This window comes from Sorex fumeus, unplaced genomic scaffold (genome assembly GCF_029834395.1).
Source record: "Sorex fumeus unplaced genomic scaffold, SorFum_2.1 ptg000058l, whole genome shotgun sequence".
In the NCBI taxonomy this organism is placed as follows: Eukaryota; Metazoa; Chordata; class Mammalia; order Eulipotyphla; family Soricidae; genus Sorex; species Sorex fumeus.
In genome coordinates, this window is record NW_026606115.1 from 2,188,896 (window position 1) to 2,214,527 (window position 25,632).

Genomic DNA, 25,632 nt, shown 5'->3' on the forward strand with positions numbered 1-25,632 from the left:
TCTTGCTTTTTTGTGCTTTTTTGGGGGGAGGTGTTTCACACTCTACAGTGCTCAGGGCTTATTCCTGGCACTTTACCTGGGGATTATTCCTGGCAGTGCTCAGGGGACTTCATGTGGTGCCAAGAATCAAACCTGGGCCAGCCACATGCAATACAACCACCTTACCATCTATAGTTTCTCTCCAGGCCCCGCAATTTTTTCAATTTTCTTGTAAATAAGATGCTTTATTTAAACAATGTGGTTATCAATGTTGTTCATAATACAGTTATTATGGGTTTTTGATGTTTGGATACTAACCTCATTACCAAATGACCTTTTAAATCTTTTTTAGAAGTAGACCTCAAATACTCAAGTATTGCTGGTGGGAATGCAAAATGATGCAGAGACTCTGCAAAATAGTTTGGAATTTAAAAAAATAATATGAAATGGACACATGATTCAAAAATTATACTTGAGTATTTATCCAAGAGAAATGAAAAGCAATCTTTACATAACCTGAGAATGGACCTGAGAGATAGTACAGAGGGATAGGTACTTGCGTTATATGGAGCCAAACCCAACTCAATCCCTGGCATATGGTTGTCCACTCACTGTCAGGAAAGACCTCTTAGAACAGAGTCAGGAATACAGCCTGAGCATCACCTGGTATAGCTCAAACCCACCCCCCAAATAAAGGAACCTGAGCATAAATTTTTGTATCAACTTTGTTCATATCTGTCACTGTCCCTGTTACTGTCCTCCCATTGTTCATCAATTTTGCATGAGCAGGCCCAGTAATGTCTCCATTGTGACAATTGTTACTGTGTTTGGCATATAGAATACGTCACGGGTAGCTTGCCAGGCTTTGCCGTGAGGGCAAGATACTCTCAGTAGCTTGCCGGGCTCTCCGAGAGGGGCAGAGGAATCGAACTCGGGTCGGCCATGTTGGACACTTGCAAGGCAAATGCCCTACCCACTGTGCTATCGCTCCAGCCCGACTTTGTTCATAATACTAATAAATTGAAAAATGGGTCAGGGCTATCATTTAGCAGTAAAACACTTGCCTTGCATGTGTGAACTTCTGGATTAGGTATCCAATATTTCAAAAAAAACTTGAAATCCAGTAAGATATGATTCATTAAGTAGTTCATAAAACAACTGAAGCATCCATGTTATGAAATACTACATAGCAATACATTGAACGAAATAGTAATACACACGACACTGAAAGACTTGAACAATCTCCAGGGTATTATTCAGAGCTTGACTAAGGACACAATGGGTTGGAGCACATGTTCTACATACAGGAGCCCCAAGTTACATGCCCAGAGAGCATGGTTCCTCAAGCACTGCCAAGAGTAAACCCTGAGCACTGGACATAAAGCATCCATTAAGCATTACTGGGTTACTGGGTGTGGACAAAAGAAACAAAAATAAATCTTCTTCAGAGAACTGATTCACATAATTGAGTTGGTGGGGTGAATTCAAAGAAAAGGGCACTGTGGTCCTTGCAGGAGGGAGGTGGGTACACTGGTGATGGGTGTAGTGTTCGAATAATATGCATCAGAAACTATCATTAACAGTCTTGTAAACCACAGAATCTCGATCAATTAAAAAATTCCAAAATACTGGGGCTGGAGTGATAGCACAGTGGGTAGGGCGTTTGCCTTGCACGCAGCCGACCCGGGTTTGATTCCCAGCATCCCATATGGTCCCCTGAGCACTGCCAGGAGTAACTTCAGAGCCAGTAGTAACCCCTGTGCATCGCCAGGTATGATCCAAAAAGCAAAAAGCAAAAAAAAAAAAATTATAAAAAAAATTCCAAAATACCAAAATAAATAGTAATTTAGTTTACCTCAAAGTTATATTCTATGCAATAAGCTTCTCTTCAAGTAGCATTACAAAAATTATAAAAAAAAATAAATGGAGAATATATTTGTGGCTACCAAGAGTTAGAAACTTAGAAGAAATACATGTAGGGTAAGGGTGGAAGAAGGAGATAGATGAGTATGATTCTAAAGGGGTAATTCAAGAGATCCTTGTAGTAATTGATCTATTATACCTACCTATCTACACACACACATGCACACACAAAAGAGCACAGAACACTAAAGAAATAAGGTTGGAGGACTATTATGAAGTCAAATTTCTGGTTCCGATACTGCACTCTAGTTATGTGAGATGCTACCATTAAGAGAAATGTAGTTATCCCTGGATGCCGTTGAACTTTTGAGAGCATCCTCTGGTTAATCTTCAATTATTCTTTTGGAGGTGAGTTTGGAGGCCATGCTCAGTGGTGCTTGGGAGCTACTTCGGGCTTTTTGTTGAGGGGTCACGAAAGGGCAATGCAGTGGCTGGATTCAAACTCAGGCCTCCTACATGTAAAGTTTTGGAGCTATCTCTCTGTCCCTACTTTTTTCCTGAGACTTCCCTCTGGTGTTCAAGAGTGGAGAGACTACTCCCAGCCACACCTGACCGAAAGATATAGTATTCAGTGTTCAGGTCTGGCCACATTGTACTACATAGACATAGCAGTGCCAGTAGGAAGCATGCATTGTTGGGGATTAAATTTGGAGCCTTGCATATGGCATGCATGTGCTCCAACTCTTTAACTCCTCGGCCTTCCATAATTAATTTTGGTTTGGGGGGTCACAGCTGATGGTGCTAAGGGGATGCATTCAGTTCAATTTTCATGAGGGGTCACTCCTGGCATAGTCATGGTACCATGTGGGGATGGAACCTGGGGCTCCTGCATGCAAATCATATGTTCCAGGCCCTTGAAATATCCCCCTAGGCCTTTTGAATTAAGAAATTTTCTAAAAAATAGTCAGTAGGTACCTATCCCCCAGAACACGAAAACATGCATTCAAAAAGACATCTGCATGCCATTATTCATTGCATCACTTAGTAAAATAGCTAAGATATGGAATTAACCAAGATGTCCAATCACAGATAAGTAGATCATGAAGATGTGGTAAATATATATACAATGGATGTGGTAAATATATATATATATACAATTTTTTACACTATAAAAAATGATGAAACCATGCAATTTGCAGCAACATGGATGGAACTGGAAGGTATCATGTTGAATGAAGTAAGCCAGAAGATAAAAGAAACACGGGATAATCTCACTTATATATGGTATTTAGAATAACTGGATGAGGGAATGCAATGTTTAAAAGGGGAGATACGTAGATCACTCTTAACCATGGAGTATAAGGAATAGAAGGACAAAGAAGGAAAAAAATCGAGGTGGGGGAAGAGAAGAGATAGATGGAAAGCAATGGGGAATAGGGGTCAAGGCAATCTGTGTGCATGGGTGATTTAGAGGATTGATAAAAGCAAAATATTCAAACCAACACAGAGTCCACAACACTGAAAACAAGAGATCCAAACATCAAAAGCCAAACATAAAAATGTACCTGTCATTGGTGAAGGGAAATTTACTGGTGATGGAAAACTGTATGTCAAGAACCCAACTATGAATAACTTTGTGATTCACGGTGCTTTAATAAAATAGGTCATGGTCACGGTCACGGTCCTCCCATTGTTCATCGATTTTCTCGAGCGGGCCCTGTAACGTCTCCATCGTGAGACTTGTTGTTATTGTATTTGGCATATTGAATATGTCACGGGTAGCTCGCCAGGCTTTGCCGTGCGGGCGAGATACTCTTGGTAGCTTGCCGGGCTCTCCAAAAATAAAATTTTGGAAAAAAATTTCAAACAAAAAATACACCAGAAAAATGTATCTGTCAAGGAAGCATGCTGTGGATGGTGGTGGGGTAGGAAGGAACCTGGGAACCCTAACTGAGGGAATATTCCCTGGCGGTGAGATTGGTGCCAGAACATAGTATGTCTAAAACTCAAATATGAACACTGTAAATCATAGCTCTTTACTAAAATACTTTTAAAGTAGTGCAGTCAGCAGATAAGGTTCTTGACCAATTTCTATTCCCAGCACTAAATCCCCAGCATCACTGGGTGTGGTCTTGGAGGACCCCAATACAACCAGGGTGGTTCCAATATCCCCAAACTGCAGGGCCCAAGTAGGATAGCATCCTCAGGCCCTTGCACTAAATCTGTGGCCCAAGTGGTCAGTAATAATCATCAGTGGAGTCCCCTGACCTCCTAAACATCACATGGCAGCCACTTTACCCAATAAAAACAGATAATAAAATAAAAAGTAGGAGCTGGAGAGAAGGTACAGCAGATAGGGAACTTATCTTGCATATGGCAGACCTGGGTTACATCACAGATACCTCACTGGGTCCTCCAGATTTTTCTAAGAGTTATTTCTGAGCATAGAGCCAGGAGGAAGCCATGAGAACAGCCAGGTAGAGCCAAAAAGAAAAATCAGTCACAAAAACAGGTGTATTTGCTACTGAAGCAAACTGCACATCTTTGGGGTTCACAGAAATGAAGAAACCATTTCTGGTTCTGTTTTTCTTTAAACTGTGTTTGACACAAAGGGTACCAACTCAATCACAATCAGTCCTTTTCCTAGAAGGCTCTTTGTGATACTTACCAATAGAAGAGAGTATAGTTCGTATCAGAACTTGTGTTCCTTCCTGGAAGCCAGGTACATTTCATGTAGTTCAGATTGTGCCAAATGCACTGAATTTCAGTCACAGCCGACTCAGGATCACCTGGAATAACCAGTGTAAAGTTCAGGATTCCTTTTACCTTGCAAGGCAAGGAAACCCATCAATCTAGGATCTAGAATGTTCCACCTGCTTTTCTTTCCTCTCTCACCCTCCTTCACCCAGAAGGCACTTCACATGGAGAAAGTTTGAATGTCATTTGTTTCCAACCATCCCTCCTCTTAAAACTAAGAAAACAGATATACTCTCACCTAGAGATTACAAACTCTCATCTTCCAAACTGGAAAGAGGGGTAAAAGGTCAAATAATATTCCATCAGAGGCAATGATTACAGAATTCATTTTTGATCTTTGAGGGGAGTTGTTTTGTTGTTGTTGTTGGTGTTGATGTTGTTGTTATTTGGGCAACACCCAATGCTCAGGACTCACTACTGGCTCTAACTCCGGTGGTTCTCAGAGCTTATTTCTGGCTCTGTGCTTAGGAATCACTCCTATTGGTGCTCAGGAGACCATATGGGGTGCTAGGGATCAAAGCCGGGTTGGCCATGTGCAAGGAACAAACCCTACTCACTGTATTATTTCTCTGACCCCACCGTTTGTAGTTTTTGGGAGGTGCTCAGGTATTATCTGTTGCTCAGGATTGACCTTTGGCAATGCTCCGAGTACTCATATGCAGTACCAGGATCAAACCACTATAAGCAACATGTAAGACAAGAATCTTAACCCCAGTGCTACCACTCTAGTCCAAAAATCTTAAATGGATGTAAAAATACTGACAATCCCTGTATGTAACTGTATTTTAGAAAAACATGGGCTAGAGCGATAGCACAGCGGGTAAGGCATTTGCCTTGCATGCGGCCAACATGGCTGACCTGAGTTCGATTCCTCCGCCCCTCTCAGAGATCCCGGCAAGCTACCAAGAGTATCTCGCCCACACAGCAAAGCCTGGCAAGCTACCTGTGACGTATTCGATATGCCAAACACAGTAATAAGTGTCACAATGGAGACGTTATTGGGCCTGCTCGAGCAAATTGATGAACAACAAGAGGACAGTGACAGTGACAGTAGAAAAATATGTTAGGGGTCTAAGAGATAGATAAGGAGCTAAGGTACGTGTCTCTCATGCAAGTGACCCAGGTTTTGACTTCTGGTACTTGCAGTAGTGATCCTTATGCACAAAGCCAGGAGTAATCCCGTAGTACTGTTGGGTGTAGACTGCCTTCCCTCCCAGTATAAGATTACTAAATTATAATTTACCTCCACATTCCTGCTTTTTGATCAATCAATACTGACAAGCATTTCCTAAATTAAGCCAACATCCATCCCTGGGAAGTTAAGTGTGCCTTCACTCTCAGGAGTTGTCTAGTATGTGTTGTGACCCAATGTCTTCCTTTTGTGGAGGACAGTACAACTGGTGGTGCCCAGGGATTATTCATGGCTCTGTGCTCAGGAAACACTCCTGGCAGTGCTCAGGGGACCATATGTGGGCTAAGGTGCTGGGAATCAAACTTGGGTTGGCAGCATGCGAAACAAACACCCTACCCGTTGTACTACATCTCTGGACCTTTGAGTTAAGTAAATTTTTTCTAAATGATTTGCCTCTGTTTAAAATGCAAGCCTTTTGAATAAACCTCAAGGGAGGTGTGGGGAGCGGAGGGTAGGTAAGACAGAGAAGGGAGAGAAGGGACCAGTATGATGATGATAGCTGGAAATGATCATATTGGACAAGAACTGAGTGTTAAATGTAGGTAAAAGTATATATGTGATCACGGGTATCACGGGTATCACGGACCTCCCATTGTTCATCGATTTGCTCGAGTGGGCTCAGTAACATCTCGTGAGACTTGTTACTGTGTTTGGCATATTGAATATGTCACGGGTACCTTGCCAGGCTTTGCTGTGTGGGCGAGATACTCTTGGTAGCTTGCCAGGCTTTCCGTATATGTGATAACCCTTCAGTATATGTATTTCAAACCACAATGAGGAGGAGGGGGAGGAGGAGAAGAAAGAAAGAAAGAAAGAAAGAAAGAAAGAAAGAAAGAAAGAAAGAAAGAAAGAAAAGCACTTGCCATAGAGGCAGGCTGGGGGTGGAGGGTTGATGGGAGAGAAACTGGGGACACTGGTGCTGGAAAATGTATACTGGTGGAGGGATGGGTGTTGAAACACTGTATGACTGAAATCTAATCATTAACAGCTTTGTAAGGGTCTATCTCACAGTGATTCAATAAAAGTTTTTTTAAGTGACTAGTTAGCACTGAAATTTCAAACTGGAAACAGAAAAACATAAAAGAAAATGCAAACCTATAATCCCTTGGCAGTATCAAAGGGGTGGGACTGAGCCCTTATGAATCATTTATTGACATAATTCAATTTGGGGTTTTTCCACATTAATAATTAACCCCCTGAAGACATGAGAAGAGGGGAGACAGGATTTTTGTTTTGTTTTTTATTCTGATTTGGGCCATACCTGGCTGTGTTCAGGGTTTACTCATGGATCTGCACTAGGGAACACTGCTGGTGGGGCTTAAGGGACCTTATGTGGTATGGGAATTAACCCCCAAGTCAGCTGTATGCAAAGCAAGCACCTCCTTTGTTGTACAACTTCCCCAACTGTACAAATATGACTTTTAGCAATTTGTTCAGTGCAAGGGAGAACAGTCTAGATAACCAATCATATAGTACTATGATTTAGTGGTAGGAGATGAACAGCAGAATTCTAACAAAGAATACATTTCCTACATTTCCTCTTGGCCAGACATCATTCTAAGTACCTTTCATACACCAACTGAAATAAGCATTCAGCACTCCAAGAAAGAAAATTACCAGTCTGAAGCAATAGTACAAGAAGGGTGATTGCCTTGCATGAGGTTTACCTGGGTTCTATCCATGGCACTCCATATTCTCCCTCAAGCCCCAGTAGGGGTGATCCCTTAGTACAAAGCCAGGAGTAAGTCTGAGTACTGCCAGGTATGGCCACTCCTCAAAAAAAGAAAATTATTATCATCCCTATATGGAAGGAAGGTTCATTATGTGTGTTGGGGAGGGGTAATACCAAGCAGTGTTAGATAATTACTTCTGGCTCTGAGCTCAGGGACTAAGCAATGCTCAGGGAATCACATGGTATCAGAGAATGAACCTGGGCCTTCTACAAGCAAAGTATGTGCTAAATCCATTGATCTATCTTTCTTGTCCTTAGTGACTTAGTGATGGGGAGTTCTGCCATACCCTGTGTTGGTTGAGGGATACTCCGATATACATATTCAGTAGTAGTCTAGTGTTTGGGGGACCTTAAACAGTGTTGAGAATGGAACTGTGACTGGCCGTATGTAAGGCAAGTGCCTTAATCCCTGACCCTCAACCTCATTTTAAAGATGAGAAAACTGAACAGGAAAGAGTCTATGGTCACACAGCTTGCAATGCTGAGGTCAAAAATTTGATATCTGGGTTCCAGTAGCCTTGCTCTTTTTCAACACATGCTCCTCCCTAACTATAACATTAGAGCCAGAAGAACACTTGACAAAAAAAGAAGTACACTGAGGAATGAGTAGGGAAGGATTGGGTACCAAAGAAAAATTGGCCCAAGGGAAGTTTTTTCTTGAGCTAGTCTTGAATTGGAGCTAGGCCAGCAGGTCCACATTCCTTCTTAGCATCTTTACTTAAATAGATCTTATATCTCAAACTAATCTCTCTAGTGGAGTAAGATAAAATTTTAGCATTTTAAACAAATATTTTTAATTTTTATAATAGTTTATCTAATAAGATTAAAACATTGCTTAAGTTTATAATAATGATGTACAAAGTTACTGCAACTTTCAATCACCTAAGTGCCTATCACCTCCCAACCCTGTCCCCGTCACCTCTGGTCTGACATTCCTGCCCTGACACTCATCTCCCTAGTATTTGTTGATTGACAGTTATGGTCCAGTGCATACTATTACCTCCCTTAGCAACCTCCTATGTGATCCAGATGCTCCACCTATGTTCCTTTCTGTATTATTTCAAGTCAGCCTACTCGCTCTACTCCAATCTAGCACTCTCAGATCTGTAATTCAGTGTCCAAGATATTTTAGCACCATTTTTGCTTTGGGGGGTGACACCTAGAAGTACTCAGGGCTTACTCCCGCATCTTCAGTCAGGAATCTCTCCTGGCAGGGTTTAAGAGACACTATGTGGTGCCAAGAATCAAACTTAAGTGGGCTATGCACAAGGTAAGTACCCTACATATTTTGCTATCACTATGTACCCTACTTTAACATTTCCAAGACATTGGACCTAAACTCTGAAGACTTATTCAGCTCATTCAGTTCCCCTCTTGCCCATCAAATGAATCAGGATGATAATACAAGGCTTCTTGACAGCACAGGACAGCAAAGTTTGTGAGGCTTAACCTGGGGGAGGAGTACGTGCACATATCATTTTCCAAATTATTAGGTGCTGTATAGCTACATGTCACTTCATGACATCTGAGTAGAAAATATGCCTTGTGATCAATGGCAGACCCAATGAGCTACATCATATAGCCTGAGTTTGTAGCAGTAAGATCATCTAGGTTGCTGTCATTTCACTCTGTGAGGTCCACACCTCACACTTTAACTGTACTTTTGAGTCATTATTTGGTTTTTGGTTTTTGTTTATATGTTGGGGGTGGAAGATTTTTAATTTTTTATGTTTGTGTAATACCCAGCAGTATTCAAGGCTTAACCCTGGCTCTTCTCAGGTATCACTACTGGTAGTACTCAGCAGATCCGACAGTATGCCAGAGAACAAATTTAGGTGGGCCACATGCAAGGCAAGTGCATTACTCCTGCTGTACTGTATCTCCAGCCCCGCGAGAACTTAAGTGTAAAATGATGCATTTCTCAGCAACATCTGCCATTACTATGTGACAAATGACCCTGTGACTACTAGCATTTATTGAAGGTGTATGGGTACCCCTTAGGTGCTTGCCACATGTCAGCATGTGGCAGAACCTTCTTCAAGTGTCTGGAACCTATTCAACTCAAGGCATGTTTGAGAATTGAATGCCCACTTATCATAAAAGCACACAAACAATTAAGGCATAGATTACATATACCAAGAGACATAAATTTCAGGAGTAACTTACCTATAGGGGGTAAGGTGCACTTTTCCACTAAAATGCTCGGGTTTTCGCTTTCATTGCTATCACACTGTGACCCCACCTGCAGACATATTTTCTCATTCAGGGGCACTTCCATAGAACGATGAGTTTCGGGAGCAATTTTCTAAAGTTAGAAATGGGAAAAGGCAAGGCTATAGCAAACACACAGATACACATTTAAGTAATAAGTCACGAGGAGACCTAAATGTGTAAAAAATAAAGGCAAGTTATCTGCTGATGCAGACTGGTAATTCTCACCTTGAGATGATCCCGCTGTACCACCTCCAGGCACACTGGGTAATTTCAATTGTCATAGTGTGAGAGGGGCTGCTAATGGAATTGAACTGGTAGAGGCCATGAATACTGCTGCTAAATGTCGAGTGACGCATTAGACAGGCTTCCCTTCCTACCACAAGGAATTGTACACCAGATTTCAGTGTGTCACTGGTGAGGCACCCTAGTACAGGTAAAAGACCATTCCTGTACTTGAAGTATATAAGGAAGATGGCTAAAATGGTGGGAGTGTCTGGTTTGTATGCAAGAGCCCTAATTCCATTCTAGTACTACATGGTCCCCAAACATTGTACAGGGAGTATCCCCTGGCACCACACTGAGAGTAAGCCCAAAGCACTGAGATTGTGTCCCCTGGAGAAAAAATTTGTGGCATTTTCTGTTTTTTTAATTTTTTAAAATTTTTATTAGTGAAACACCATGAGGTACAGCTGTGGACTTACAAGTTTTTGTGCTTGGGTTTCAGTTACACAATGATTGAGTACCCATCCCTCCACCAGTGCCCAATCTCCACCATCACTGATCCCAGTATCCCTCCCACCCCCATCCCCCCTATCCCACCCTGCCTCTGTGGCAGCGCATTCCCTTTTGTTCTCTCTCTCCTTTTGGGTGCTGTGGTTTGCAAAAGAGGAATTGAGTGGCAATCATGTTCAATCTATAGTCTACTTTCAGCATGCTCATCATTAATCATCAGGGAGATACAGATCAAAACAACAATGAGATATCATGGCATTTTCTTAAAAACCTATTGTGCTAGCACATCAACTTTCAAAAGGCTCTCTTGTATGATGATACAATACATACTCAATACACACCGAACAGGGCTCAGAGTTACTCCTGGCACAGTGCTTGGGCCATTTCCTCAGCCTTCGAAAAGCTATTTGGGGAAAGTTGGCGGGGAGGTTGAGGCTATAAGCAGTGTTCAGGGATTACTCCTGGCTCTTCGTTCAGGGTTCACTCCTGGTGGCACTTGGGGGAACCACATATTATAACAGGGATGGACCCAAGATTGGCCACATTTAAAACGAGTTCCTTACCCAATACCATCATTCCAGTTCCTTGAATAGCAACTTTGAGCAAAACAATATTATGAAAATTAAGTTCCAAGTAGATATTCTCAAGATCAAAGTAAAAAGGATTGTATTAAAATGCTGTCACCCTGATCCCTCCAAGAAAATGAAGAAGACGGGTAGAGTGGAGGGTTATACAAACTTGTCATTAAACACTTCTCTATACCATTTAACCATTTGGACCATTTCGAATACACTTATATTTAAAGGGTTTGTAGATATACTGAGCATATCATATTCTGCTTCTGAAAACCAGAAAAGCCTTCTAGAACCATAGGAAAAAATATATATATATAAAGAAGAGCAAAAGGGGTTTTTGGTAAATTTAGGAAATGAACATTTCCTGAGGTGACAAGAGTTGGATTAAGATCAGTGGTGCTTTTAATCAGAGCTCCAAGAAGTTTCCTGTTTTGTAATAAATAGTTCCTGCCTCAAGTTGAACAGAGCATTTCCTTTTAAATACGTGTCAATGGTCACAAAGGAAATATTTGTAATGGTCCCCTCTGTCTTCTATGCTAAGAGACTATTTGATCATTTCACATGTCTACTGCCAGCTTAACATAAGGGGCAACTGGGAGATATAGCCCAAACCAGAACAGAAGATTGCCCATTAAGGGGTAGCTAACCAAGCAGCAATTAATGAGCCATAGCAAGACACCAGAGAAAAACATCTCTTTCCAAGAGAATAGGACCAGGCAAGACAGCATTCTGAAAAGAAAAAGTCATTCCTGGAAGCAAATTAGAAGTAATAGGAGCAAAATTCTAGAGGGATGATTTCACTTCCCAGACAATGAACATAAGCTGGGCTGACCTTCAGAAAGGCTGCAGGCCTGTTTCAATCCAGCAGTTCCCTGAGCTATCCCTGACTCCTTGCCAAGCAACCCCCACAGTCTTGGGCTTTCCAAACAGTTACCACTTATACAACGTATCAGTTTTGCTGACAGTGGACTTTCTAGAATGTTCCAATGTTAAGAGTTCCCATGGGAAAGGAACTGAGGAATTAGCCCCACATCTTGAGTACTGACCTGTCTACCAGCCTAATCCTTGAATGTGGTTGACAAATAAATGAAATGGAACTTAATAGGGGAAAAGAGGTGATGTGTTCTCAGGGTTTCAATGAGACAAATTTTGGGTTGCTTAACAAAAAAGATATGTGCTAAGAAATTCATAGCTATGTCAACACCATAGTGTAATCGCACAAACCCCAAAGGCTTGCTACATACTTAGATTATATGGCATCACCTGTTGAGACCACCTGTATGTAGATCTTGACAGAAACTTCTAGAAGGAACTGTGACTATGCAGACTAGTACCATTTAATCAAACTACTTCCTGGAATTTCAAGGCAGAGTGAATTCAGAAAAGCAACCACTAAGATTCCAAATGCCTAAGGCCCCTCCTTAGGAAGAGAGGAAGCCAGCCATGTGAAAAGAGGAACTGGCTTCATGGCTAGAGGTATAGAAAGTTTCTGCATTTAGAATCCTCTGTTCTAAGCCTCAGCTCCTTAACAAGTAACACCTAAACAATAAGATACCTCTGTAAGGAGACTGGCACACATTCAAAAGAACAAAAGCAACCAGTGCTGGCGTGGATGTGGGGGAAAAGGGACACTCTTTCACTGTTGGTGGGAATGCCCACTAGTCCAACCTTTCTGGAAAACAATATGGAAAGTCCTTCAAAAACTAGAAATTGAGCTTCCATATGATCCTGCAATACCACTTCTGGGAATATATCCCGAGGATGCAAAAAAGCACAGTAGAAATGACATCTGTACCTGTATGTTCATTGTAGCACTGATCACAATAGCCAAAATCTGGAAACAACCCATGTGCCCTAGAACAGATGACTGGTAAAGAAATTTTGGTACATTTACACAATGGAATACTATGCAGCTGTCAGGAGAGTTGAAGTCATGAAGTTTGCCTATAAATGGATAGACATGGAAAGGATCATGCTAAGTGAAATGGGTCAGAAAAAGAGGGACAAACATAGAAGGACTGCACTCATTTGTGGAGTACAAAACAACATAACATGAGGCTGACACCTAAGGATAATAGATACATGGGACAGGTAGACTGATGCATAGTTGGAAGCCTGCCTCATGAGCAAAGGGGAGAAGGTAGCTGGAATAGATAAGGGGTCACTAAGAAAATGATGGCTGTAGGAATCGGTGGGGCTGGGAGATGTGTGCAGAAAGTAGATAAAGGACCAAACATGATAACCTCTCACTGTCTGTATTGCAAACCATAATGGCCAAAAGTAGAGAGAGATTATGGGGAATAATGTCTGCCATGGAGGCAGGGGGAAGGTGGGAAAGGAGGGCAGATATACCGGGGATCTTGGTGGTGGGGAATGTGCACTGGTGGAGGGATGGGTGTTTTGTCATTGTGTGACTGTAACCCAAACATTAAAGCTTGTAACTATCAAAAAAAGAATGGCAAAAATAATTATCAGAAAATAAATTCATAAATTCCACTTTTGGTGAAAAAAATAAATATTTCTGTAAGAAAGTAGCAAAGTAGGTAAATTAGAAATCTTCCTTCTGCAGGAAAGAAACCAGGCTGCCAAGAGCCAGTGATGTAACTCAGTAGCCCCCAAACATTAACAAAATAAATAACATAAAAAGAGTGACTTATCAACTATAATCCAATTCCTGAGACTCTCCTTGGCACCAAAGTAGCTTCAACATAGTGGTTTTACAATTCACAGTATCATCACTAATAACTACTTCTCATTCTGTCTCCTAAATTCCTACATAAAGTGAATCACAAACATTGTGCCATCCCATATACACACTTACATATAAATATATATTATATAAAGATATAAACACTAGATATTTATATATCTAGTATAGTATATTTAGTATATGTATCTATATCATATATAGATATATACTAAATATTTATATATAAAGATATAAATTAAAGTTTGTCGGAGGTTTTGAAGAACATGCCAATTAGGAGGAGTCCCAAACCAAGAAAACCCAAGAGAAAATACTTTTGAGTAGTATTATTATAAATAAACCCAAAATTACCCAATTCTGTTAGCAAAATTTTGCTTCCATCAATTGACTGCATCTGAATGGAGAGGTTAAGAAATCCCCTTATTGAGTGCCCTGCCACAATGGTAGGGTGGGATGGGGGGAAGGGGAATGGGAGGGATACTGGGACTGGTGGTGGTGGAGAATGGGCACTAGTGGAGGGATGGGTATTCGATCATTGTATAACTGAAACCCAAGCACAAAAATTTGTAAGTCTACAACTGTACCTCATGGTGTTTCACTAATAAAAATTTAAGGAAAAAAATAAAATAAATAAAATAAAATAGATATCCTAACTAAAACAAAAAAAAGAAATCCCCTTATTTTTCCCAGGCATCAGAAAGCTTTCTAGTCAACCCCACCTGTCATGTGCCACCAGCAATTTTTTCTTCATTTTCCATCTAGCCACTTACTTTGCCATCACATGGCTTTTGCATTGTAAGCAACGTGGTAAATGAAAATTCCCTGAGAAACTGAAAGCATCATAGAGGTACAAGATGATAAGCAAGAACACAGGAATTAATTTTAATAATAATTAAAATTGGTTCAGTTATTGCCCATCAATCTCAATTGCATTTGTGTCTCAATAAATCAGCAAATTTTTACAAAAATTCCATTTTTCCTACTGTACCTTCACAATTGTCCCAACTCAATGGTGGCACAACCCATACCAGTCCCACTTTAAAGTAAGATTAGAGTTTAAGTTTTTCTTGTTTCTAATTCCTGGTAGTAACCTGACCCCACCAAACCAGTATCTTCCAGAAACTTACCTTATCCTGTTTGTTGCTAAAATGAGTAATATATCGCAGACTACAATTCGGGCTGGCTCCCTCAGGAGGATTCCATGTCCAAATGACTGTGCAGAGATTTTCCACAGAAACACTCAAATTTGTCACAGGTGGTTGAGTTTCTGTTCCAATCAAGCAAAGAAATAAATTTACCAGTATCATACATTGTTTCATAGCTTATTTCATGTGCCAATAATATCCTGCATTGATTTATCAATGAGGTCTGGGGATGCTGAGTCACTTACTCCACAGCCCGTAGCTGGGAAAACACAGAGCTGGCTACAAACCCAGAAATAGTGGCTCCACAATCACATTCTTTTCTTTGGGGTATTGTTTCTGGCTTGATGAAACCATGCAATGCTAGGGATGGAACCCAAACTCCAACATACAAAACATGCCCTCCAGTGTTTTGAACTCTTATTCCCAAACTCCACAGCCACACTCTTAACTCCTTCCTCCACTAGGAACCTAGAGAGGGTGGAACCTTCAATACCTATATTTTCTTCATGAAGAAATCTGGGGTTCTTACACTTGTAATACGTCTCTCCCTCAATACAATGAACACTTCTGTCTGAGCAGTTCTCTGAGTGAGTTGTATCAGATCATCTTTAATTGGGCTTGGTAATAAGACCAAGCCATTGTTTTTACAACTTTTCCATAGAAGTACTGAGACAGATTCGACAGCCCTGAGGTTCCCCTGAGGTCTTACACTAAACAGCTGGAACTGTAGCTCTGACTAATCAGAAGGGAAAGAAAAAATGAGAAACCAGTGAACCAGTGTCTTAAAAATGTGTTTCATATGAAGAAACCCCATCACTCTCTGCCAAATATGTACTGACTATTATTTTGGACCCACTTCTAAGATCAGGGAAAGAAGTCGTAGTATTTCTGCCAAATAGAAATACAAAAATGAGTGCAGGGAGAAAACTTCATTTCAAATTCTGCTGAGAACTACTGAAGGCAGAGCTGCCAAAACCATCCCCCAGAAACATGGTAAGGGCTACATAAGAATCATCTACTCTAGATCAATCATCATCAGGGAGATGCAGATCAAAACAACAATGAGATATCATCTCACAGCACAGAGACTGGCCCACATCCAAAAGAACAAAAGCAACTGGTGTTGGCATGGATGTGGTGAGAAAGGTACTCTCCTTCACTGCTGGTGGGAATGGCGACTGGTTCAGCCCTTTTGGAAAACAGTAAGGACGATTCTCAAAAAACTAGAAATTGAGCTCCCATTTGACCCAGCAATACCACTCCTGGGAATATATCCCGGCGAGGCAAAAAAATACAGTCAAAATGACATCCGCACTTCTATGTTCATTGATGCACTGTTCACAATAGCCAGAATCTGGAAAAAACTCGAGTGCCCGAGAACTGATGACTGGTTAAAGAAACTTTGATACATCTACAAAATGGAGTACTATGCAGCTGTTAGAAAAGATGAAGTCATGAAATTTACATACAAGTGGTAGTACATGGAAAGTATCATGCTAAGCGAAATGAGTCAGAAAGATTGGGACAGACATAGAAAGATTGCATTCATAAAGTAACAAATTGGGAGACTAACAACCAAGAATAGCCGAGATAAGTACCAGGAGGTTCACTCTATGGCTTAGAGGCCAGCCGCACATGCTAAGGGAGAAGGCAGCTCATATAGAGAGGGGTGCACCAAGTAAAGGGGGTTGGGAGGACCCTCCCAGGATGAGAGATGCATACTGAAAATAGGCTATAGACTGAACATGATTGCCACTCAATGTCTCTTTTGCAAACCACAGCACCCAAAAGGAGAGAGAGAACAAAAGGGAATGCCCTGCCACAGGGGTGGGGTGGGATGGGGGGGTGGGTGGGAGGGATGCTGGGAGCATTGGAGGTGGGGAATGGGCACCGGTGGAGGGATGGGTACTCAATCATTGTATAACTGAAACCCAAGCACAAAAATTTGTAAGTCTACAACTGCACCTCATAGTGTTTCACTAATAAAAATTTTAAAAAAGAAAAAAAGAAAAAAAGAATCATCTAGCCCCTAGCTTCTTAAACTGTGGGTTATGACCCCATATAAGTTGTGTAACTGATTGTGGGGCTCCAGAAACAAGTGGCCACTGTAAAACGTTTCTGAAAGGTGAAAAAAAAATTAATCCAAAATTAACCGCATAATAGATATGAATTGTTTCTGGCAGCGTCTATCCATTTTAATTTTACCCAAGAAATTAGTTTTTATTTCTTGGGCAAAAAAGATGGTGAAATTGGAAAAGGTTTAAGAAACCCTAGTATAGCCTATCCTTGCAACTTTTCTATGCATTAGCATCTTTTTCATTTGACTTAGTGGTGGAGCTCATGCCTTGCATGTGAGGTTCTGGGTTCAACCCTCAGTATTGCATTAAAAATTTGAGAATGTGGATATTGCTCAGGGTCGGGAAAACATGGCTTATACACACAAGAACCTGAGTTCAACCCGTGGAATGACATGAACCCCCAAGAATTACCAGTTGAATTCCCTAAAGACCCCCAAGTACCATCAGGTGTGGCAGTGCATGAGCAGTACCACATCACTGGGCCTGAGCATTGATGAGTCAAGTTAGCTGAGGATAACTGGGAGTAGACCTCGAGTCCCTTGAGCACTTACATGGGAAGCCCCTCAAAAATAGATATTAAATATTATACATGTACATGTATATATGTATACACTGTCACTGTACACTGTCCTCCCATTGTTCATCGATTTGCTCGAGCGGGCCCAGTAAAGTCTCCATTGTGAGACTTCTTGTTACTGTGTTTGGCATATTGAATACTCTCGGTAGCTTGCCAGGCTCTCCAAGAGGGGCAGAGGAATCGAACCTGGCTCGGCCAGGCTGGCTGTGCGCAAGGCGAATGCCCTACCGTATACACTTCAAAATAATACTAAGAGGGCTGGAGCATATTCTTTGCATTCTGGAATAACATGTTTGATCCCCTCAGCCATGGTCTCCAAACACTGCCAGGGGTGATCCCAGATTACTGAGCTGGGAGTATCCCCTAAAATTTAATGGGTGTGGCTCCCAAACAAATAAGAAAACCTTATTAAGAGAATTTTAAAAACCAAGTCTGTCCAATTTTATTAAGTGATTTATTAACTTAATTATTATTCATTACTTCAAAAACCACTGTTACATTGAGTTTTATTTTATATTCTCTACCAACAATTTGGAATGTACCAGATCTTTTACATAATTTGCAATATATATATGAAATCATCCTTTTCATAATTTTATTTTACTTTTTAAAATTTTGCTTATTTTTGTCGAATCACTGTGAGATCTACAGTTACAAAGCTGTTCATGGTTAGGTTTCAGTCATACAATGTTCCAACACGTACCCCTCCACCAGTGTATATTTCCCACCACCAATGTCCCCAGTTTCCTTCCCGCCACCCCTACCCACCAGTCCTTTATAACTGAGCCCCCAAATTCCACTTGGCTGGAGTGATAGCTGCACAGGATGAGTGCTCGTTTTGGAAATGGAAGCTTCTGGTTTGATTCCCTGGTTCAATCCCTGACACCACAGGACCCTCTTCCCCAGCACTGCCCAGACAACTCCAAGCACCTAGTCAGAAGCAGCTCCTGAGTATCTCCATATATGGCCCACAAACAAACTGCAATCCATTTGTTCCCCTAATATAAACCCTTTCTCACTTCAGAAAGGGGAAAAGAACTCAATTAATTCCCCCAACAAGACTTAAAACATTGAATAAGGGACCAGAGAGATAATACAAAATATAAAGGTTCTTGCCTTGTATACAGCAGACCTGGCTGGATTCCTGGCACCCCATACATTTCCACAATGTATGTTATGACTTATTCCTGAGCACAGAGCCAGGTGTAAGCCCTGAGCATAGCTGGGTGTGGCCCAAAAAACAAACAAAGAACAAAATAAAAAAAATCCAGTTGAATAAGCCTAAGTAGTCACCTAGCAGCTAGCTTCTTAAATTGTGAGTTGTTACCCTATGTGGGGGTCATATAAATTTCTTACAATTTGTTTTAAGGGCAGGGGAGAGAGAGCAACAAGTTTGCTTTCTTGATTAGTATTTGGGAGCCTCAGCTTCAATCACTAGAACTACATGGTCCCCTAAGTATCACTAGGAGTGACCCCTGATCATCAAACTGGCAACAGCCCCTGAGCTCTGTTGGGTATGGCCCAAAATTTCAAACAAGAAAATTTGTTTCACAATAAATTTCTTCACGGTTTATTATCAGCACATGTTGGATTTGTCTATTTTATATATCGATAGTGACATTAAAATTTCAGGAAAAAAGGAGTGGCAAGTGGGTTATAAGAAGACCTGATCTGGCACCACATCCTCTTCTAATTGGGCATTAACAACATCAGTACTCTGCTAAAAATAAGGCACTCTGCTTAGCTTAGGTAATAGTCTTGCATCGCTCCCCTTCAACCACAGGATCTGGCAGATGCACAGAGATTTTTGGAAAAGTTAAGGAAACCACAAGAGTCATATATGAGTCAGCCATCTGCTTTCCTTCCATCAACCATTCACTTTCGTCTCCATTTTGATTTACAACATCCTCATCATCACCCCCACTACACTCAGATACTCTGCGTTTCACGAAGCAGATAGACACCTATAAACTATGGCTCTGGATAAAGAAGGGTTCACAACACAGCTATCCCACCAAGAGTTCCCACTCAAGAGCGTCAAGCCTAGATTTCTGTGATGTTCACTGCCTTTCTCCCACTGGTGATGGCTTAAGTCACCACGCTTCCCTCTCCTCTGGGTCAATTTACCACCTCATGTAGCCCCCTCAGTTCCTCTAAGAGCACTTCTACCCCAACTACTTTTGCCAAGTACACCCTGCTGCCAAGCAGAGCTCCCTATCAACAACAGTGGAGCATTATCATGGTCAAGCCTGGGTGTCTCTACTGCTGCAATTCTCTCTCTCTCTCTCTCTCTCTCTCTCTCTCTCTCTCTCTCTCTCACACACACACACACACACCACTAGGAAGTACTCCTTTACCTACTCAAATTGATGAGTTTGACCTCTTCTACCATGCTACCAGCCCCTGATTTTCTTGTCTTGCCCACACACCTACAGTATCTATCATTTCGACCACACAGTCCACCACATAATCTTTTCTTGTCTAACAAATGGTCTATACATGCTTTCACATATTCCAGCTGGATCTTCCCTGTGAAATGCCTACCTCTTTCTCCAGTCAAAGCCTGGCTTTCTACTATACTAGCCAAGAGACTACCAAAGGGCTCTTAGCCTTCCTGTGCCTTTGCTTCCTCATATGTGCGTGCCTCCTTTGAGTGCACTTCACTTGACTTCGCTCTGCAAATATTATGACTGTGAATTACAAGCTTGTGGCAACCTGGAGTTGAGCAACTCCATCAGAATCACTGTTTTGGTTTTTGGTAGAATTGTGTGTGTGTGTGTGTGTGTGTGTGTGTGTGTGTGTGTTGAGAGCTTAGTCCTGGTTCTGCACTTGGGGATCATTCCTTGGGGAAGGGGAAACTTGGGGAGTTATATGGGGTCCCGGCCCCGGTCCTCCCGTTGTTCATCGATTTGCTCGAGCAGGCCCAGTAACGTCTCCATCATGAGACTTGTTGTTACTGTGTTTGGCATATCGAATACGTCACGGGCAGCTTGCCAGGCTCTGCCATGCGGGCGAGATACTCTCGGTAGCTTGCTGGGCTCTCCGAGAGGGGTGGAGGAATCGAACTCGGGTCGGCCATGTTGGCTGCGTGCAAGGCAAACGCCCTACCGCTGTGCTATCGCTCCAGCCCTATATCTCTCCAGCTGGAGAGATAGAACAGCGGGTAGGGCGTTTGCCTTGCACCCAGCCAATATGGCCGGCCCGAGTTCGATTCCTCCACCCGTCTCGGAGAGTCCGGCAAGCTACCGAGAGTATCTCGCCCTAACGGCAGAGCCTGGCAAGCTGCCCGTGATGTATTCGATATGCCAAACACAGTAACAACAAGTCTCACGATGGAGATGTTACTGGGCCCGCTGGAGCAAATCGATATATGGGGTACTCTGGGATTAAATCCAGATTTGACACATGCAAGCCAAGCACCAAACCTGCTGTACTATCTCATCGGCCTCAGAAGCATTTTTGCAACAGAAGGCACTTGTTCAGTGTCTCTGTGTTGCCTTTTATAAAGAGCTATACATTGTTGTTTGATTTGCAGGGGTGTGAAAGGCACAGGTTGGGCCACACCCAATAGTGATCTTGGGCTACTTCTGGCTCTGTGCACAGAAGTCATCCTTGGTAGTGTATGGGAGACCCTATTTTGTGCCAGAGGTTCAAACCAGAGTCAGCTGCATGCAAGATAAGTGCCTTAATTCTGTGCTATCTCTCTAGACTCTGCATTGCTTTTTCAAACATATATGATTGCACATAACAGATTACAGCCTAATGTAAATGTAACTTCTAAAAGGGAAATCAAACTTCTTACACTGCGAAAGCAAAAATTTCATGTGACTTGTTTTATTGGTGATATTTGCTTCAATTCATTGCCTTGGAACTGAACTGGCATTAATACCCAGGTAATCCCTGTATAAAAAGGGCCTTGTACCAGCTAGATAATACAAAGGTTAAGGCTAGCATATGTCTGTTGCCGCAACAGTGGTTCAAATCCCAGAACCACATATGGTCTCCCAAGCACTGTCAGGGGTAACCCCTGAGTACAGAGCCAGGTGTCACACCCAAAACAAACACAGGAAAAAATAACCTAAAAACAAAAATAGAGCCTTATTTCAATCCATTGTCCTGGAACTGAACCAACAAGAACATAAAGATTTGTTTCCACAAAACAAGACCATTACTTGTTAAGTAATAACAGTACCTACAGGGTAAAGTGTGTATAAAGATTAAATAAAATAGCACATGTAAAAAAAAGAGGAGCTGGAGAAATGGCTCAGAGGACTACAATGCATATGCAGGAGCCCTGGGCTGGATCCCAGCATTGGCTGACTCCCCAGAGACTTCTGGGAGCAACCTCCCTCCCAGTGCAGGGCTGGGAACATCTCTCCCCCAAACACACAAGCACACACTTGGCACACTGCTCGGTATGGCATAAAAAGCATTTTGGATACTGCCAGCAAAGGGTAAACACCATATACATGCAGATTGTTATTAAGACATGCCACCATATGGGTTAGCAACCTACATAGACTAGGCTCTGGTGGTTACCAAAACTAAGAACTAAAGGGTGTGAGTCTAACCTCCTCTTTTGACAGGTAAGGAAACTGCCACACACAAGAGGGAAACATGACAGGGTTCGATTTACCACAGTTGGGAACGATGGGACCCCTAAAACTCCACTGCCTTGACTTTTTCTTTTACACATAACCATGCACAAGTGCATTTATACTAATATTGCTCTCTCTGTCACTCTGATATTAGGGCCACACCTGGCTCATGGCTTACTCCTGGTTCTATGCTCAAAAATTATTCCTTGAGATGCTCAGAAGACCCCATGTGTGCCAGGAATTGAACCTGGGTTGGTGGCATGCAAGACAAGTGCCCTTCACACTCACTGTACTATCTCTCCATTTCTCTATCGATGTTTCTAATGGGGGAGTGGAGTGGAGGGGAGAAATGTTCCTATAGTCTAAGTGAACAAGTAACTGAGCTACCAAGAACCACTGTGACAAAAATGGTTCACTGACGGTTGTCGTTACTATCTGCAATGTAGCTGTTGGTTCGGGTGCATGGCAGTAGCGGGGAGAGCCTATGTGGGGGAGAGGGGGCTGGAGTGCCATATGCCAATCAGAAGGCATGGATGGGTAAGTAAACAAGTAACTGAGCTACCAAGAACTGCTGAAACAAATATGATTCATTCAGGGTTGTCTTTATTGTTTGCAAGATTGGTTCAGGTACTGAGGGACTGGTGGCAGAGGGAAATCATGTGTAGGAGAGAGGGGGCTAGAGTAACCATGAGCCAATCAGAAGTCATGGACCAGTGTGTGACCTAGAAGCAGGCTTCTTAATCTTTTTTTCCACTTGGAACTCCTTTATGTGAGAAATGAAACACGAAACATTGGCAAGGTTGCCAGAAACATCTCAGATTCATTTTGGAGTGGATTTTGAAATGTTCTTGGTTGTTCCCTGCCTAAGTCTGTTACTGTTGCGAATTTTTTTGGAACTCCCTCATTTCACCCCTCTCCCCGCCCCCACGATCAGTTATGCAACTCCACATGGGGTTGTGACCCACAGCTGAAGACACTGGACACAAGTCCCTTCACTGGACTGCTATTTCCCCAGAGGCTCTTCCCCACAGAATAGCAGGCACCTTACCATGGAGACCCATGCTGTACAGGTTGAGGTTGGAAGCAAGTACTAAAAAAGGCAAGCACTTGAGAAATCACTGATGGAAAACGACCAACCTCACACAGGTCAATTCAAATGCCACCTTTTCCCACCCCACAATATTTACCCCTCCCCTCCTTGCCTTCCTGATTCTCTATGGTACTCAGTGCCATCTGACATATATGTTACTGCTCTCCAGGACACACAGTGACTAGCATGAAAGTGTCACTGGGAGAAACACATCTGTTTTGCTCAGCGCTGCATCCTCAGTCAGAAGAACACTCTGGCACAGAGTATACACTGACTGAATCAATAGAGAGAGGCAATCAAGGTTCCCCAGTGAACATTTCAAGACGGTTTGAAACACAGTATTTTGGGCCTATAAGCAAAACTTCAGTGTTTGCTTCAAGGTGACCCCCGAACCCAAAAACTCTGGTGCTACTATCTCCCCTCCACACCCCCACCACTCCCTGAAATATCCAGAAAGCTGTGCAGGGTGGGAGCTCTCAGTGAGGAAGCCCTAAACTGTTCATTGTGGCTCTAGCTGATTAATTCTAAGTTCTCACTACCCTACATGAGAGACATGAGCGATCTCTTTCCAAAAATTTGCCCATTTTTTTTTTGCAAATTAAAAAAAAAAACAATGAGGTGGAAATCTAAAGGTTAATCCGTCCTTCTACTTCGATCTTTAGTTTCCCTTTATATTCGCACCTCCCCCCCCCCCCCCCACATAACCAGCGCTGTTCCAGGCAGAGTCCTCGCTCATTCCCTACTCGCCCAGACTTCTGTGACTATCCCCACTTGTCTCCTAATCCTCTGATTTTTCCTGGGTTCCCAGGCGATACTGGGATATAGACCCTCCACTTTCCGATGCCGCCGCGAGTACGTTTGTTCCCTAGTCCTGGACTCTTCCCTACGGCGCAAAGGAAGTGAGGCAACTAGTAATCGTCCCTCTGGTCTAATGTAGCCCCCGCCGTCCGAGATCCGGGAAAGCCCCGCAACTCCCGGGTCCCCTACCTCGAACCCGCCACGGGACTTGATAACGCCAGGGCTGGGGCGTCCCTCAGAAGAACAGCTCCCAGCACCCATCCCCGCCACGGCCGGCCCGAGACCCAGAGGCGCCCGGACTAGCCGCAACCACTCGACCGCGCCCTCCGCAACCACTCTACCTACTGCCCAGTTGCACCCAAGGGTCGTACTCACCGGGGTACGCGGCACCACCACCAACGCAGAGCAACAGCGCCCACAGCCCGAAAAGTTTACCGGGCCGCTCCATGCAGCCCCTCGCCTCGGAGGCCGGCCGGGCTGGAGCCTCGGCAGTCTCCGCCTCCTCGAACTCCGGCTCCCACTTCCCGGCTCCACCGCCCTGTAGGCTGGGGGCCGGCGCAGACGGGAAGGGCCGCCGCGCCCCGCCCACCGGCCGCAGGTAACCCTAGCGGCTGCAGGGCTCGGGCCAAGGGGAGGGGCGCCCGTGGCTCTCCCCTGACCCGCCGCCTCCCAGAGCCCGCCCCACGACACCTGCACTAGCCACTGTGCCATCCCAGCCCCTCCCCAGTCAAGGCTCCTGCCAAACCGAACTTCCTTGCCCTGCCCTATCGCCAGCCGCCAGCTCCCCGCCCTTGGCACAGCGCTGCCCGCCTGGTCCGCGACGCAACTGGGCCCTGATTTGCGGAGCCTCGAAAGTACCAAGGGCTGTGTCCTACTGGGCATCGGGACAGGGCCATCAACGGAAAGAGCCTTGGCCTAGGATCTGGAACCGCGACTTCCTATGAGTCCTTGTTTCCGAAACTCTGACTCCAGGCTTAGAAATCCAACCCTAACTCACTGGGGAGACTTGAAAAGTCAGAGGGCTTGAAGGGATTCTCTTTTGTGTACAGATAACTTTGAAAGCTAGTAGGTAGTGTTGAGCCTGGGATTAAGCATCAAGTGGAGGAAACTTTTTTCTCATGCCAGGATTGCATGGCACCGCACTTCCAAAAGTAAGAAAGTTCCATACAACATACTTGAGGTTTCGAAAGCACATATGTAGGGTGGGGCATCACTTAGTAGCAAAAGGTATGACTTGCATGAGACCTGGGTTTGATTCCCAACACTGCCGAAAAGCTCAGCAATACACAAAACACAGATGACCGATTTCCTATATATTTATTTTTCTTTCTATTTCTTTTTTTAAAAAAGATTTTATTATTGGATGACTGTGAGATAGACCCTTACAAAGTGGTTTATGGTTTGATTAGGTTTCAGTCATACAGTTTTCCAACACCCATCCCTCCACCAGTGTACATTTCCTAGCACCAGTGTCCCCAGTTTCCACCCCCAAACTGCCTCTATGGCAAGTACTTTTCTTCTCTCTCTCTCTCTCTCTCTCTCTCTCTCTCTCCCTCTCTTTCTCTCTCTCTCTCTCCTCTCTCTCTCTCTCTTCC

The 25,632-nt window shown here is 43.1% G+C and overlaps 1 protein-coding gene across 2 annotated transcripts in view; it reads right to left on the reverse strand.

Annotated features, from left to right (window-relative positions):
• The window catches only part of IL13RA1 (interleukin 13 receptor subunit alpha 1), a 91,759-nt gene extending 67,173 nt beyond the window's left edge, over positions 1–24,586 (reverse strand). The window contains exons 1-4 of one of the 2 annotated variants that reach the window (XM_056125844.1): positions 24,413–24,585; positions 14,879–15,018; positions 9,690–9,828; positions 4,511–4,631 (exon numbers count right to left, since the gene is read on the reverse strand). In XM_056125844.1, coding sequence (XP_055981819.1) covers positions 4,511–4,631; positions 9,690–9,828; positions 14,879–15,018; positions 24,413–24,485 — 473 coding nt within the window. In that variant the 5' untranslated portion in view covers positions 24,486–24,585. Of the gene's footprint in view, positions 1–4,510; positions 4,632–9,689; positions 9,829–14,878; positions 15,019–24,412 lie in introns of both variants that reach the window. The other variant, XM_056125845.1, reaches the window with a different exon arrangement.
• Between the last annotated feature and the right edge of the window lie 1,046 nt (positions 24,587–25,632).